Genomic DNA, 17,838 nt, shown 5'->3' with positions numbered 1-17,838 from the left:
CTCTATATATCCCAGCCAAATGACTGTCCAGTCTATTTTTGAAAACCTCCAGTGATGGAGCATTCCCAACTCCCCTCAGAAAATTTCTCCTTACTTCTAGGTTGGACCTCCCTTTAGTAAGCTTCCACCCATTACTTCTTGTCCTGCCCTCTGGTGCCTTGGAGAGTAAGTCAATCTCCTCTTCTCAATGACAGCCCCTTAAGTACTGGAAGATGGTTATCATCTCCCCGCCCATCCTTCTCTTTGATAGAGTAAGCATGCTTTTAATTTTCATATTTTAACTCTGTACCCTGATCTATGATTGTACACAAATGATGAAATAAATAAAATGACTGCACTCCTATTCCCCCTTACTGCTTCGGAGTAATCTCTTCCAAACGCGGAAATGAATTATGATGTTTTTTTTCTCCCCCTAATGAAAACAGCTGAGAACAAAAAGACTCAATTTCCCAGCATGCCGCTGGCGAAGGAGCGTGCGTAAGTGTCGGAACCACGGGAGGCTGAAACTTTGTGTCCGAAAATTAGCTTGGCTCGCTTGGAAACTGGGATTGATTTCGATCGCAACCGGAATGGCAAGTGGGCAGCGGTACCCGGACAAGGTCGTCATAGTAACGGGGGGAACCAGCGGCATTGGCGAAGGCATCGTGAGAGAATTTGGTGAGATTAGGGAGATGGAGTGGGAAGAGGAGCAGGGAGATTTTACCAAAAAAAAAAAAAAGTCTTCGGATCTTTAAGTGCAGCGTCTGGCATGAAACTTTTATCCTCAAAATTAATGTGTTGAACTGGAGAGGGTCTAGACCAGGGGTAGGCAACCTTGGCTCTTTTATGACTCGTGGACTTCAACTCCCAGAATTCCTGAGCCAGCATGGCTGGCTCAGGAATTCTGGGAGTTGAAGTCCACGAGTCATAAAAGAGCCAAGGTTGCCTACCCCTGGTCTAGACGAAATTTGGAGTGAAAGAGGTGAACTCGGTATGTGCTCAGAGGCACGATTGTCTGGATTGTCTGCATTCAAGGAACTCCCATTTCCCCCCACCCTCCCCCAGCAGCATCCGCTATCGGGGGACTACACCTGAACAGCATTGCCATTTAGTTAGAGGTTTAGCCTACATAAATTCATTAGCCTTTAAGATGCTATTAAAGAAAATGAAAGAATCTTTTTCGGCTGAAACATGGCTCTGTCTTGTAATCAGAGGGTTTAGTGTTTTGTGTGAATCCAACCGTGGTGTAAACTGCAGGACTTTGGAATGTGTGTTTTTCCCCAATTATCAGTTCCTGTGACGGAGTTCAGCCTTTTTAGCACGAGCCCCTCTGTTCAAAGATTAACTACAAGTCAGTGTACACAGTGTTGCTCAATCAGTCAGCTGGAGAATTCTGGGAGTTGAAGTCCACACAGCTAAAATTTGCCGAGGTTGAGAAAGGCTTCACTAGCAGAACCAATTCTGCCTGTGGTGTCAGAAAGCCCTTTCCGTCCAGGAAACAGACTGAATCAACATCCTGTCTCTCTGACAGGCACACACACACACACACACACACACACACACACACACACACACACACAGAGAGAGAGAGATTCTGTCCATGCTGCCAAATGAGGAACAAAAGAAAATCAGAAAACTGAATTTCTGTTCAGAGATTGATGGAGACGCTCTCTCTATGTGGATATTTATAGTACGGGTACTCCTCAATTTAAGACCGCAACTGAGCCCAAAATTTCCGAGATGTTTGATAAGTGAATTTTGCCCCATTTTACAATCTTTCTTGCCACAGTTGTTAAGTGAGTCACTGCAGTTATTAAGTTAGTAACACAGTTGTTAAGCAAATCTGACTTCCCGTTTGGCAGAAGATCACAAAAGGTGATCACGTGACCCCAGGACATAAATGTGAGTCAGTTGCCAAGCATCTGAATTTTGATCATGTGACCATGGGCATACTGCAATGGCTCTAAGTTTGAATGGTCACTAAATGAACTGTTATTTTCAAACTTTTCCATATTTCAAGGGTAGAAATAGATTTTAATGAATTAGCGTTGGTATTTCTTTCAGTTCAGTTTCTGTTCCCAGTTTTACACCATAGCCTGAAAATGAATTAAAATTACTTGATTTCTGTTCTACCTTTAAAAATAGGTATTCTCCCCCAAGCCAGTTCATAGAAACTTAGAAAGCAGCTGTTTAATCACCCAATATTAAACAATATACAATGTAATAATTATAATCACCTTGGTTTTTAAAAAATGAGATCCAACAGTGAACAACAAAATTAAATGTAGCCTGTAGGGCAGGGGTGTCAAACTCACAACATCACGTGACATATCGCGACGTATCACGACTTTTTTGCCATTGCCAGCAATGGGCTGGGCGCGGTTTCGTTATGATGCATTTGACACCCCTGCTATAGGGAAAGTAATAAACTTTAGGATTCTTAGATTGCAAAAATTTAAAACAAGAGTACTCATTGTGCAGTCTCCCTTAACATTTTAGATGCAACTGCCAAGGGCCCTCCCAAAATTGCTACTAAATTACAATACTTAATATATATTTTATTAGATTGTTATCCTGCTATTATTATTATTATTATTATTATTATTATTATTATTATTATTATTATTATTATTATTATTATTATTATTATTATTAAATTTTTATACCGCCCTTCTCCCGAAGGACTCAGGGTGGTGTACAGGGCAATAAATATCAAAATGTAAATACAAAAGTTAAAAAAAGAGTTAAAAAGAATTAAATAATTATGCCCAATATAATACAATACTAAAAGTGTGTTAAAACTAAATCCAACCCCAAACCCATCAGACCAGGCCAGATTGTTCAAATAAATAAGTTTTTAAATCGCGCCGGAAGGAGCGAAGGTCGGGAGCCATCTGGAGCTCAACCGACAAGCGGTTCCACAGGTCTGGCGCGCTCACAGAGAACGCCCTCCCCCTGGGGGCCACCAATCGACATTCTCTGATTGGAGGCACCCTGAGGAGGCCCACTCTGTGGGAGCGCACTGAACGGAGGGAAGTTGATGCCGGCAGCAGGTGCTGCCGTAGGTAATCCGGACCCATGCCATGTAGGGCTTTGTAGGTCATAACCAGCACCTTGAAACTCACCCGGAGGGCAACTGGCAGCCAATGCAGCTCGCGGAGCAGAGGTGTAACATGGGAGTATCGGGAGACCCCCAACACAACTCGCGTGGCTGCATTCTGCACCAGTTGAAGCCTCCGGGTGGTCCTCAAGGGCAGCCCCATGTAGAGAGCATTGCAGTAGTCCAAACGAGAGGTCATGAGCGCATGAGTGACTGTACGCAAGGCATCCCGGTCTAGATAGGGCCGCAACTGGCGCACCAGGCGAACCTGGGCAAAGGCCCCCCTAGTCACAGCTCCTATATGATCTTCTAAGGAGAGCCGTGAATCTAGAAGGACCCCCAAGTTGCGAGCCCTATCTACGGGGGGTAATAGCTCACCCCCCCATAGAAAGAGATGGAATATTCTGAATATCCTGAGATGCCGGCACGTACAGCCACTCAGTCTTGTCAGGGTTGAGTCAAAGCCTGTTCCACCCCATCCAGACCCGAACCGCCTCCAGGCAACGGGACATCACGTCAAGGCAATGAACATATTCAATACTCCTTTCTCCTCCTATTTTTCCTACAACAACCACCCTGTGAAGTGGGTTGGCTGAAAGAGAGTGACTGGCCCAAAGTCACTCAGCTCACTTTCATGCCTAAAGTGGAACGAGGACTCTCCTGTGGCTTCTAGGCCAGCACCTTAACCACTACGTTAAACTGGCACCAATATGACTGAAGGAGAAAATGATGAAGGGCTTGGAATTAATGATCACTGGATTAGTTTAATTTAATCAAACATATAAAGGGAAAGTGTCTGTTGAGTCAATCTTGATTCCTGCTGACTAATGGACATGATTTGCAGCATCAAATTCCCGGGTGTGCAGCTAGCGAGTAGGCTGGCTTGGTCGCTCAACAGTGAGAAGCTGGTGAAGCGGGCACAGCAGCGCCTGCACTTTCTGCATCGCCTGAGAAAAGCTCATCTTCCTTCCCCTGTCCTGACCACTTTCTACAGGGGGACGATCGAGAGCATCCTGTCATACAGCATCACAGTCTGGTTTGGAAGCATCACTGCTTCAGACAGGAAGGCGGTGCAGAGAGTGGTGAGGATGGCCGAAAAGATCATTGGCAGTTCCCTCCCCTCCATCCAGGACATAGCACAGAAGCGTTGCTTGAGCAGGGTCCGTAAGATTATCTGGGACACACCACATCCTCTTCACAACCTGTTTTCCTTGTTACCTTCTGGGAGGAGGGGGCTTCGTGGTATCCGTAGCAGAACATCCAGGTTCAGCCATAGTTTCATTCCATACAGCATTAACCTTGTGAACTCTCAACTTTCATCCTTCCGTTATATATTTAAGATGGACAGTATTTAATATTTAATATTTATTTGTTATGTACAGTATATGTAAGGGTGTGGGTCTATACATATGTGTATATAGTATGGTTAGGTGTGTGTCATGTATGTGTTCCACTTTGAGAGCAGGCAACTAAATTTCATTTTTGATGTGTGCCATTGTGCCCACAGTAAAAAAAATGACAATAAAGCTTATCTTATCAATCCAGCAGTGGCTTGCTATATTCTTCCAGGATATTTTTTTCAATTCCCTAGTTTAGCCCAAAGTCTTGGGATTCCCTGGTGATCTCCCAACAAAGTGACCACCAGACTTTACTCCGCTTATTTTTCAAGATGAGTGAAGGTCAGTTGGATGCTGCAACTTAAGTGGGAGGCAATGAAACATATGCCTTTTCAAACTGTAGCCAATTGCCCCAAGTCATATGGATTTAATAGACCAACAGTCTAATCCAATGGTCCAATAGTCAACCTTGGCAACTTTAAGATGTGTGGACTTCAACTTCCAGTATTCTGGGGGTTGGAATTCACATATTTTAAAAGTTGCCAAGATTGAGAAACTCTGGTCTGACATGTCATAGTTTCTATATTCATAAGCTGTTATTGGGTGAAAGGAATCAACATTACATAGGTAGCCCTTGATTTAAGCCAACAATTGGGACCAGAATTTTTGTTCCTAAGGAAGATGATTGCTGAGTGAGTCATGCCCGATTTTACAATTTTTCCCCCCATGGTCGTTAAGCAAATCACTGCAGTTGTTATGTAAATCAGACATTTTTATTAAGCAAATCCAGCTTCCCCTATTGACTATGCTTGTGGGAAACCAGGGGTAAGGTTGTAAATGGTGACCACATAATTCCCAGGGTGCTGCAACCATCATGAATACATGCTGGTTACCAAGCACCCAAATTTTGATCATATGACCATGGGAATACTGTGACAGTCGTAAGTGTGAGGACTAGACATACGTCACTCTTTTCAGTGCTGATGTAACTTCGAATGGTCACTAAATGAATGGTTGTCAGTCAAGAACTTACCTGTAGCTTGCTATATATCCCCTTCCTGTATTGCTCATCAAATGGTGGGGCGAACGAAATTCACTGGAGTTTCTCTCCCACTCGGTTTCTTTTCCTTTCCAGTTCACCATGGAGCCAAAGTGGTCTTCTGTGCGCCGGCATCAGAAGGTGAGGCCTCGAAGCTCTCTCACTATCCTCACTTTATCCTGGATGATTTATGATCCTGCTCCCATCCGAGTTAACCGGAGCAACGGACTGAAAGGAAATACAGGCAGTCCTCGACTTACGACCACAACTGAGCCCCAAATTTCTGTTGTCAAACGAGACGCTTGTTAAGCGAGCTTTGCCCCATTTTACAACCTTGCTTGCTGCGGCTGTTAAGTGAATCACTGCAGTTGATAAGATAGTAACCCGGTTGTTAAGCTTCCCAATGGACTTGGCTGGTCAGACGTTTGCCAAAGGTGATCACATGACGTCGGGACCCAGCAAAGATCCTAAACCTGAACCCGTTGCCAAGCATCTGAATTTTGATCACATGATCATGGGGATGCTGCCAAGGTCGTAAGTGTGAAAAATGGTCATAAGTCATATTTTTCAGTGCCATTGTAACTTTGAACGGTCATTAAGTGAACTGTTGTAAGTCGAGGACTACTTGTACCAGGTTTGGACAACCAGGAAGTTGCCAAATCTCTAAGGAAAAATAATACGTAGATGGAGCAATGATGAACCTATAGTTCATGGCAGCATGTGTCTTTTAATAAAATCCATCAACCTCACATGATGGGGTAACTTGCAGACTCAATATGCAGTTCCCGGGAATACTACCATTTTCTATCTATTCTGGATCGAAGCTGTTGTACTTTAATTAATCTCTTGTTAAGACTTCTATGGTCTATATAAACAGATATCATTAACATTAACAGATCTCTCCAGATAGTTTTGAACTCTAGAGACACCTTTTATCATATAGAAATACCTTTATTGCATGTAGAGTTGAATACAGTAGGTGGATGCATTCAGATGACCTTTGTACAGCATTTCCAAGATATTTCCAAGGTATCTCTAAGGTTAGAAAATGGTAGTATTCCCAGGAACTGCATATTGAGTCTGCAAGTTACCCCATGTTTCAGGCTAAAAGAGAATGGACTCTCTAGGGACAAAGGAGGAGGAAGTCCATCCCAGAAAGGGGAGGGAAAAGGAAATACATCATAGGGTAGGAGGGTCTGACTACCCACATTGTGATTTCACCACACAGCCACGTGGTGGCAGCACAACAACATTTATGCTTACCAAACCGGCAACGTGCTTTGTCAATGGTGTGAACTTAGTAAATTGGCATTAAAACGGACAAGCCTTTTCCCAATGGGTTGTATTTGAGAATGCTACTCATGAGTAGATCTTGGGGCAAGATGGAAATACCCTAATTTCTATTTTTATTTAATTATTCAAATCTGTAGTAACCATCCAATTCCAATCGACTAACCAGATATATATATATATCACCGGGATGGATAAAACAGTCGTTTATTGCTAAAAGTTCATAATAAGCAATAAAAAGTAACTGTTTAAAGTATATCTACCTAATCTAAGCTTTCGCTGGTCCTCTGCCAGCATCATCAGAGAAACTAAACAGGCTTACCAATGGTTTTTTTCTTCTTCAAACCTTCAATGTTGTTTCTCTGATCATGCTGGTAGAGGACCAGCAAAAGCTTAGATTAGGTAGATATACTTTAAACAGTTATTTTTTATTGCTTATTATGATCTTTTAGCAATAAACGACTGTTTTATCCAATATGCCTGGGATTCGTATTTTTAAAATTATTAATATATATACACACACACACACACACACATACATACACACACACACACACACACACACACACACACACACACACACACACACACTTAATGAAGTTACTGGGCCTCGTGTTTTCAAATCCGGCTATGGAAATTTTTTCAGGGGTTGGTGGAAATCAATTTCTGAGGTGTGAGTGGCACACCTGTTAGCTTCACTTGGACCATGGCTGGAGTAGAGAGGCAGCTAAAGACTCCAAGTATAAATAATTTGGGAGAAAATGGTTATTTCCCCCTCATAGTTAAATCTACTTTGCATCTCTTTGCAGAGGGAAAAGGAAAAGTTCTTGAGAGGGAACTTGCAGAAGGTGGATCAGGAGAAGGCCGGTTTGTGGTCTGTGATGTCCTCTGTGAAGCAGACATACAGGTAGGCTGGAACTGAGAGAAGAACAGTGGTTTAGCAGGCCCATGATATTCTTACGGTTTTCTTGAACTTCTGCATTTTCTTTATAGCTTCTCCAGTGGAACTTCTCACATTGAAGTCCAATGCTCCTGGTTCCCCTTGTCAAAGCATTGCTCTCCAATCTCCCCGATGCACAAATCCAAGGTTTCCCAACCTTGGCCATTTTAAGGAAGTGCGGACTTCAACTCCCAGAATTCCTCAGCCAGCATGGTTGACTGGGGAATCTTGGGAGATGAAGTCCAGGCACGTTAACAGTTGCCAAGGTTGGGAAACCCTGAGATTCTTCACCCAATTCTTTGTTTTGGATATAATGCTGAGTTGAAAATAGTTGAAAGGCAACCACTAGATTCACACATTGCACACTCTTCATGTGACAAATTTGGTTTTGATTTAGCGTGAAATGCAAACTCAGCCAGTCAGGTTTGTAAATTGTGGTTTCTGGCTTTGTATTCTGAGCAAAGAGGCCTTGTCTAGCTTGTTCAACAAATAAAAGAAACTTATGATTTTGCGTGGTGTGGAAACCTAGCACAGGGCCAGCTCAAAGGGTCATGTGTATCTACACTATCCTGATTCTTCAGTAAATGTGCAGAATAAGTGGTAACCAGTGTCTGTAAAGTTGCAATAGCAATTCATAATCTATAGAGAACTTTGGGGACAACATCTCTTTAAACAAGCTGGCCTGGCCTGATAGGACGGGGTGGGATTTTTAATTAATGAATTTTAATCTTAAATTTGTATTAATTTTATGGGCATTGTTTAATTATGTTTTAATAATCTTAATTTTTGTATCTAGTTTTTTATGTATTGCCCTGTTCACCGCCCTGAGTCCCTAGGGAGAAGGGCGGTATATAAATTAAATTAATAAATAATAATAAATAACATTCCCCCGAATAACAGCAATGAAGGAATAGGTAAAATGCCAAATCTTTCCCCATTCTCCTTGGTGGAATGTCTACTTCATCTCTCTTTAGTCTTTATTTTGTACAAATATATGTTTGAGATCCCTACTTAGCTGCTTACATATCCACCTGCCATTATCATCTCAGATTTTCCACATGGATCCCATCCAAATACTAAGTAGATGTATTAGTACTTAGCTTAGCTTCAGAAAGATGGCCATATCACAGGTTCAAAGGCCACATCCTTGGACCTTAAATCTACCCTCCTCTATTACTCAGGCAGTAGCCGCCAACCACATTTTTCATATTGATAAGAAACGTTTATGCTTGGACTTGGTTGTTTAAGAAGGTTGCAGCTCCTAAAGAGCCAATAATTTGATTCTCTTCCACATAGCAATAGCACTTCGACTTATATACCGCTTCATAGTGCTTTACAGCCCTCTCTAAGCGGTTTACAGAGTCAGCATATTGTCCCCAACAATCCGGGTCCTCATTTTACCAAACTCGGAACGGTGGAATGCTGAATCAACCTTGAGCCAGTGAGGAATGAACTGCAGGCAGTGGGCAGAGTTAACCTGCAGTACTGCATTCTAACCACTGCACCACCACAATTCCAAACATCCATGAAATCTTTCTCTTTTTACCCTGTACCTTCTCTACAGAGGTTGGTGTCGGTGACCGTAGGACAATATGGACAACTAGATTGCCTGGTGAACAATGCTGGCGGTCGTGAGTCGTTTCCAAAAGGATTGGGCCTGTCTTGCTAACCATTTAAAATGTTGTTACTCATCCCACTAATCCCGACAGTATTCTTATTTATGTGATGGTGGCAAATATATCCATGGCTCAGGTGGAAGATGAGGGTGGACGTTCATTCTCTGAGCTTGTGGGTTGGTTTCCAAACGTTTCGTTACCAGGCTAGGTAACATCTTCAGGGGAGTTTAGAGGATGTCAGTGTCAAGTGTTCCTCTGTTCATGTGGTCAGTAGGTCTTGTGACGGAGAGGGCACAAGACCCATCACAAGACCCTCACCTCAACTGATGCGATCTCCCTATCACAAGACCCACTGACCACACAAAGCCCTTATAAACAGAGGAGCACTGACATTGGCATCCCCGAAACTCTGCTGAAGACGTTACCTAGCCTGGTAACAAAACATTTGGAAACCAACCGACAAGCTCGGAGAATGAACCTCCAGCCTCGTTCTTATTTATTTTGATGGTTTTGTCCATTGTTTCTGTTTGAAGCTTTTATCACACTGAGTCTCTGTAGATTTCTGTAAAGGCATCTGTTGATCTAATGATGATGATGATGATGATGATGACGATGATGTTGGAAGGGACCTTGGAGGTCATCTAGTCCAACCTCCTGCTCAGGCAGGAAACCCTATACGAGGGGTAGGCAACCTTGGCTCTTTTATGACTCATGGACTTCCAATTCTGGGAGTTTTTTTTAAAATCCCATTTATTTCCCGCCCTTCTCTGAAGACTCAGGGCGGCTTACAATCTAAAGCACAAATCAATGTGCTTAGCAATAGCCTTCATTCTATGTATATGCCTGCTTATTAGGGCTTTTAGCCCCCTCCCCCCAGCAGCATTATTACAAAGTCAGCTTATTGCCCCCAACAATCTGGGTCCTCATTTTACCAAACTCGGAAGGATGGAAGGCTGAGTCAACCTTGAGCCTGGTGGGACTCGAACCTGCACTAATTGCAGGCAGCTGGTGTTACTTAAGGAGGCATTAGCCCACTGCTCCACCAAGGCTCTTTGGTGATGTCCACGAATCATAAAAGAGCCAAGGTTGTCTACCCCTGCCCTCTACCATTTTAAACAAATGGCTGTCCAATCTCTTCTTAAAGATTTCCAGTGTTGGAGCATTCACAGCTTCTGGAGGCAGTTGCTATCTGCATAGCAACCCTGTGAGATAGATGGATAGAGAGAGAACGTAATTAACCAGTGAGCTTTAGTCAAGAGGAGACTTGAATTGGTTCTCCCCGATCATCACTTTGAAGAAACTAGAAAGAGAACCAGCAAGGATAATACTGACTTTTAATTTGGTGTACAAACTGATCTGGGTGAGGTGTGGACCTTAGGATTAAAAAAACTTTACAGTGCTAGGAAAGCAAAATACACCCACCAGTGGGCAGGAAGGCAATCTGTATAGATCTATGCAATATTCTTCCTCTGCCAAACAGATCCCCCCGATCAAAGAATCGATGACGTGTCTGCACAAGAATTCCGCAACCTCATGGATCTCAACGTTGTCAGCTGTTTCTTAATGGCCAAGGTAGCTTTTCATATATATATTTCTATATACACAAATAGCACAACATGTGCATACAAGATGGCTTTTTGCCACGCTGGTATTGCCTACACCTCATTGCTTACCTTACAGTTGTAGATCAAGGATTGGTGCAGAGTTTTGGGGAGACAGCAATATAGAATTCTTGATGGGGCCTTCTTTCTTCTTGCCTAGATTCCTATCTACGTTCTCCCGAGTCAGGAAATGGGCAAGTCACAGGGGCAAGAACCATCTACTTCCTTTCATGGCCTGCTCTCTCCTTTGGACTGTGTGGTCATACGGACACAGTCCAGTTAGTCCTCGACTGAATGACCACAGTTGAGACCAAAATTTCTGCTGTTAAGTGAGACAGACTTTTGCCCCGTTTTTACAACTTTTCTTGCCACGGTTGTTAAGCGAATCTGGCTTCTTCTCCACTGACTTTGCTTGCCAGGGGGGCACAAAAGGGGAAATCACACGATGCTTTCTTATCGTAATTCTCCACTTCCCTTCATTTTGACGTTAACAGTTTGCACTGCCCTACCTCCGGAAAACGAAAGGAAACATCATTAACATTGCGAGCATCGTTGGTCATTTGGGACAAAAGTTAGCTGTACCATATGTGGCAACCAAGGTAATCCAGATCAAAACGTTCCGGTCTTATAAGTCCATTTTCTCATCTAGATTGCCAAGTCATAAAATCTCTGCCAGTGAAAATACATTTTTGCTCATTTCTCTGTATCAAGCTGCTGCTGAGGACTCTAGAGGACTCTAGACTCTAGGCTCCAGTTTGATGTATTTCTCTGATTTTGGTAATTTTGTTTAAACCGCCAGAAGTGCTTTCCATGTTGTGTTAACCTTCCAGGAAGGTTAAATTGCCTTAGAATTGAATAACTAAATTCATTTTAAGGAATAGAGCCACTTAATTAACTGAAAGATCCTTACTTTCAGTTTATCAGCAGGTGAGTGTCAGGGTTTCCTGAGATTATTTGAAGATCATTAATAGTGGATGGATGGATAGATGGATGGATGGATGGATGGATAGAGGGAGGGAGGGAGGGAGGGAGGGAGGGAGAGAGAGAGAGAGAGAGAGAGAGAGAGAGAGAGAGAGAGAGAGAGAGAGAGAGAGAGAGAGAGAGAGAATTATCAACTATTCTGTCAAATCCTGCCTTGGTGGAGGTTGTACTGTAGATGTGTTGTGATTCAGCGTCAGCCTGTGGTACTGGCAGCTGAGTCTGATGATTCTGAAGAGGAGGAGGAGGAGGGGTTTGGAGAGCCTTTGGTGTCAGAGGGAGGCTCTGATGCACTGCAGGACTCTCAGCCTTGCCCCTCCCGTCATGTTCCTCATCAGACTCAGCAGTGTGAGCACGAGGTATTGGACGTAGATGATTCACAGCTGGATCTATTCAGGGACGCTAGGAGCAGGAGGCAATGCAGCAGAGTAGAACAGACTAAGGCAATGAGGCAACTCGGTGAGAGGAGGAAAAGGCAATGAGAAGCCACGCCTTGGGACTGCTGATAAAAGGGGAAGGTGTGGGAGGTGCTGGTTGCTGAAGGCAACCATTTGAAGATCTTCTGTTAGAATCCTGGTCTGTTATTCCTGTTTAACTCTTGTTTGAACTTTTGATTTCTTTGTAAATAAATTTGGTTGGGTTTTTCCAGCCTGTTGACCATAAGAAGAAAAAAAGGGTTGTCCCTGACATTCAAACAGGGCCGGTCATAGGCTGGAACAGAACAAGATGGAAGCTAATGACGTGAAAAGATGGCCTGATAGGCAGGAGAGAAATTGTCAAGTTGCTGATTCCATTTATAACTTCTCAATGCTTTCCATTTGCAGGGGGCTGTGATTGCGATGACTAAAGCCATGGCTATAGATGAAAGCCAATATGGCATTAGAGTCAACAGGTAAGATTGATTGACCCCCCATGGTTAGCAAACGGTGGCCCTTTGCAAAATGTCTTGTGATAAAAGATCTGGGTTCAATATTAGTTCTGGAATTTAACAGAGGATTCCCCCCCAAAAAAACAACATTAGAGAAGAGTCTCTCTTTTTTTGCCTGCTGGGATGGGCAACCTGCAACTCTCGGGGTCAAATGCGGCCCCTGATGATTTTGTGCAGCCCTTCGCCTCAGCCCTTTGGCTCTCAATAGATTACTTCAAGGAGATGCAGCCTTTTGTTAGAAAAACAGGCAGTTGTCCCCCCCCCCCCCACACTTCAGTCATCTACTGGAGGTCTAGTCAAGGTTGTATTCACATGAATCCAGGGACTAATTCCTTAACAGAAAAGCCACATAGAAAGTAGTTCCGTTCAGACCCTGGTTGCATCCCGCCTGTTAGAATGCATGGATGGATGGACATACATAGGAGAGACAGAGAGACAGATGATAGAACACATGATAGAGTTAAGAAAGAGAATGAGAAATTAGATGGACTGTGTTTTAAACAATGGACACCCTTTTCTGGAAAGATTACAGAAGTGGTTTGCTAGTTCGTTTTTCTAGAATGTATAGTTATTGCTCGACGTAACAACAGTCTGTTTAGTGACCGTTCAAAGTTACAATGACACGAAAAAAGTGACTTATGACCGTTCTTGAAAAATGGCCATGTGTCACTTTTTTCATGTCATTGCAACTTTTTCACACTTATGACCATTGCAGCATCCCCATGGTCACGTGATCAAAATTCAGGTACGTGTTAACTGACTCATGTTTGTGATGGTTGCGGTGCCTTGGGGTCATGTGATCACCTTTCGTAACCTTCTGACAAGCAAAGTCAGTGGTGAAGCCTAATTCACTTAACAACTAACTTAACAACGGCAGTGATTCACTTAACAACTGTGGCAAGAAAGATCATGAAATGGGGCAAAAATTCAGTTAACGACTGTCTAGCTTAACAACAGAAATTTTGGGCTCAGTTGTGGTTGTAGGTTAAGGACTACCCGTATTTCTTTTTTTAACTGCCCCAGTCTAGTTTACAAGGATCTCCTGGTTGCCAACTTAGCTTTTAAAACATCAGCCAAGGAGTCCCATTTTATTGGTGGGGTAGAGCTAAGAGTAAATCAGTAGGATTTGCTTCCAAATAAATTCATACAGAATTCTCCTTGGGATTTTATCATTCTAATATACGATTCACAGCACTCCATGATATTTTTAGCAGGCCCGTGATAGTCTTAACTATTTTTCACTTTGGGAAGAGTTGATTTGCAAGGTGGCAGTTTTGCCCTGCTATTCATTTGTGCTATGTTGCCAGAATTTGCAGAGTGGCAGTTTTGGAGGTGATAGATGCCCTGGTGTTCATTTGTGCTATGTTGCCAACCTCTGCACTACCGTACGTAAGGCAGTTTTGATTTAATTGAATGAGGTTACATTTATAAAAAACAAGAATACGGAATTGTGAAGCATTTCTTACATAAAAGTGGATCAATTTAGTTGCTCTTCCACAATGTTTTCCCCGTCAACATTCTCTAACCATTGGAATTCCAGCATCTCACCCAGCAATGTTTGGACTCCTGGATGGGAAAAACTTGCAAGCCAGGCAGCCAATGCAGAGGCAATGATCAAGGAAGGCAAAGAGGCTCAGGCAAGTGCATTGTGGGGAAATGGGGACTGTAAGATTTGAGCAATTTAGATAATGTTTCAGAGGTCCATATACAAACATTGTGAAAATACAACCACGGCTTTTATGGCAAGAACAGCAGTATCTTTGCATTGTACAAATTAAGGATACCTGCATATATTATCTGTTTAGTTTAGTTGCTTTCCTTGTCGTGCAGCAGCTTTGGAAGTCCTGCTGGTGAGCCAAATGGAACTCACTCTCAACCTGACTTTCTAACTTGGGGTCCCCATACATTTTAGGTTGAGGAGCTAATTTAGGGGGCATGTTTGCAGCACTTCCCCAAGTGGGCCTTAATTTGGAATTTTCCCAGAGCGAAGGTGGCGAATCACAAAACACTAATTTATCAAAAGCCAAATAAAAATATAAAACTATACAACGCCGCAGGATCCAATTTGGGTCAGTCACCGGGACCAGATGTTTAATCTTCTGAGCTTTCAGAACTTGTGCTGGAGCCCATCCAGAAGGAAATTCTCTCTCACCAACTGTGTGCTTTGGGTTATTCTGTGCGTAGTATTTATGCAGTGCCTGATTTTGTGTGTGTGGCTTTTAAATTATTGATTGGGGTGTTGATGGCCTGCTATGCCATCACAGAACAAAGAAACAAAAGCTGATCCATCTGCCTTTCTCCAACTTCCACAAAGACAGAGAACAGGAAAACAGAAAAACATCAACCCATTTCTTTTTGGCTCGAATGGCTGGGAGAACATGCTTCCAACCCAAATTACAGGCTGACGCCACCCATTTTTATTTTTATTTTTAAAAAAACATTCTTGTGGGACTTTGGCAGGCTTGGAAATGAAGGTGATGATCGACTCTTCTGGTTTATGTACTTAGCAGGTACACTCTAGCACAGGGCTCTTCAAACTTGGCCCTTTTACAACGTGTGGACTTCAACTCCCAGAATTCCTCAGCCAGGCATGCTGGCTGAGGAATTCTGGGAGTTGAAGTCCACAAGTTGTAAAAAGGCCAAGTTTGAAGACCCCCTGCTCTAGCAGCTACAAACAGAAACATCTGTGGATATATTGGAGACTGGTTTGGGATCCCAGTTCTAGTTACTGAACTATAAAAAAAAACCTCATCGTATAACTTTGAGCTCTGGAACCTTTGTTTTCTCTTCAATAAGGGCCCAAATTTCATGAGTAAAAGTAAATGTATCAGGGCAGTGTATGTACCTCCTTGGATAGAGTGTCCAGATTTTCCTCCTTCTCTCTTGTGTTTGCAGCTTATGGGACGGATGGGAACTCCGGCTGAGTGTGCAAAAGCTGCCCTCTACCTCGCTTCTGATGCTACGTTTTGCACCGGGATCAACCTTTTCCTCAGTTGCGGAGCTGAACTTGGCTATGGGAGGAAGAGCCACCAAAACCCCACTTCTGGTTTTGATGGCTAGCAAGAGCCTTCTGAGATGGGACATTTTTTGGCAAATTTCAAAGTCAAGTTGGGAGTTGTACTAGAGCTCCAATCTCAGCCGGGCTTGCGAGACTGAAGTGGAACGGTTCCACTGCCGCATTGATTTGTGGTAGTAAAAAAATACTGTAATCGTAAATGCTCTGGGACCTTTTGAGGTTTTAATAAACTCTAATCCATCGCAAAAATGAAGAGGCTTTCCCTTTTTCTCACTCCAGAAAGCTCTCTGCCTTGCATTTACTTGTGTGGTAGGCAGCAATCATTCACTGGCAGAACAGCTGGTCCTCAGCAAGGAAAGGCCTGGCATGCCAAAATCAGGAGCCCACCCACTTTTCCCATTGACTGACATGATGCATGTCCAGTAGGAAATCTTAAGGCCAAATGATCTGCTTCCTGCACGCCAACAGTTCCCTGCAGTTTGTATTTGGTTACTTGAGGCGAGGGAAAGGAAGTGCACATGTGTGAATGCCATAACCCACCCAAATTACATCCCAATGAGGGGAAATCAACACCACTTCAGACTCCTGAAGACTATGGAGCAAGAAGGATTGCCAACTTGTGTGCTTATTCAGCCTCTAATTCCATTTTGCCCCTCTGCGCTACCAAAATTCCAACAGCAAAATGCCAATTGTTGGTAGTGTGACTTTGGACAGAAGGTTAAAAAAAAAGAAAGAAAATAAAATCAGTCAAAACTTTGGGAGTATAAATAATCTGTTTTTAGTGAATTCCCTTCCTCCCAAACCTAAGAATTGGGCTGAAAATATCAACACTATGATATCTTCAACCTGACTGCCTCGCCTTATGAGCTGCTCCTGAGGCACAAAACATTAACATAGTTCAGAATTGTTCATCCTAAACTTGGAGAAGAAATTTGTCAAGATCATTTAAAACCCCATCTTTATGTTACTTTTCATCAGTCTTCCCCTTGTTGATGCCCACCAGATAAAGGGACTGCAACCCCCCTCCCCCCCAAATTCAAATGAGTGCTTTGTGAACAGAAGCTACGCAAGTCCTGACCTTAACAATAAAAATACATTTCGAGTTCAGCTCCAGTGAACATTCCAAATCAAGTCTTTGATAACAGCACAGACCTGTTTTTCACACAGTTGTGCCTAAGGTGAACTAGACCTTCAGGCTAAATCTGTTTTTTTTTTTAAAGCTTACTTTGTTAAGCATGAAAATGTTTAACTGGCAAGTTTTGATTTCCTGACCATGAAATGTATTATCAGCCATTGTTTCTCTGGATTAATATGTAGACAAAGTTGGGCCTGTATTTGCCTTGGCTGGTTCTGGCATTGGCACATAACAAAAGAAATATTATTGCCATCGACATTTTGTTCCTGTCTTTTCCCAAAAATATTAATCTTGCTCCTTCTTACATATTCAATTTGGGGAGGAGCTGAATCCCTTGACCTAGTAGGCAATCTGTGGATGCTTAGAACTTATTTCCCATCAGCCCAGCCAATATGAGCAGTGGGAAAGTCCATGGAAGTGACTGTCCAAAACTTCTGGAAGATATCTCATTTTCCTTGAGATTGACAGCCCTACCCAGAAACATAAGTGATTGGATTTGCAAACTTCTTAAGACATGGCCTCAAAAAACATGCTGGGAATATGAAGTATATGATATTTTGATGTATCAAGAGTTGTCGCTCAGTTATTTCAGATCTAACAGTAAACCTCATAAGCCAACAGAGATTGTGAGATGGTTCCAGAATTGGCTGGGTTTTAGTATTTAACCAGACTTTCTGCCATACAGCCTCTTGCCATGGTTTTGAATTATCCAAAAAAGACTTTGGAAAGTTAAAAAGATAGAATAAACTGGGAGACCAGTTGTAAAAAAAGAGTAGCTCCATATATTAAAAAGTCTATGTTCATCTCTATGTAAAATCCAAAAGCAGCTGTATTCCTCTGCTAAGGGGGAAAAGCTGGATTTATGAACTTTCCATGGAG

General features: G+C 42.7%; 1 protein-coding gene across 1 annotated transcript; it reads left to right on the top strand.

The window, feature by feature from the left end:
* The first annotated feature begins 488 nt into the window (after positions 1–488).
* On the top strand, positions 489–16,061 carry HSD17B14 (hydroxysteroid 17-beta dehydrogenase 14). Its single transcript, XM_083379063.1, has 9 exons — positions 489–657; positions 5,552–5,596; positions 7,555–7,652; positions 9,250–9,316; positions 10,782–10,873; positions 11,397–11,501; positions 12,705–12,772; positions 14,349–14,445; positions 15,704–16,061. The coding sequence occupies exons 1-9, from the start codon at positions 570–572 to the stop codon at positions 15,866–15,868; spliced, it is 825 nt and encodes a 274-aa protein (XP_083235189.1). The 5' UTR covers positions 489–569; the 3' UTR covers positions 15,869–16,061.
* The last annotated feature ends 1,777 nt before the right edge of the window (positions 16,062–17,838 follow it).

The sequence above is a fragment of the Vipera ursinii genome (assembly GCF_947247035.1).
Source record: "Vipera ursinii genome assembly, chromosome: Z".
In the NCBI taxonomy this organism is placed as follows: Eukaryota; Metazoa; Chordata; class Lepidosauria; order Squamata; family Viperidae; genus Vipera; species Vipera ursinii.
This window is presented reverse-complemented; position numbering and strand designations above follow the sequence as displayed.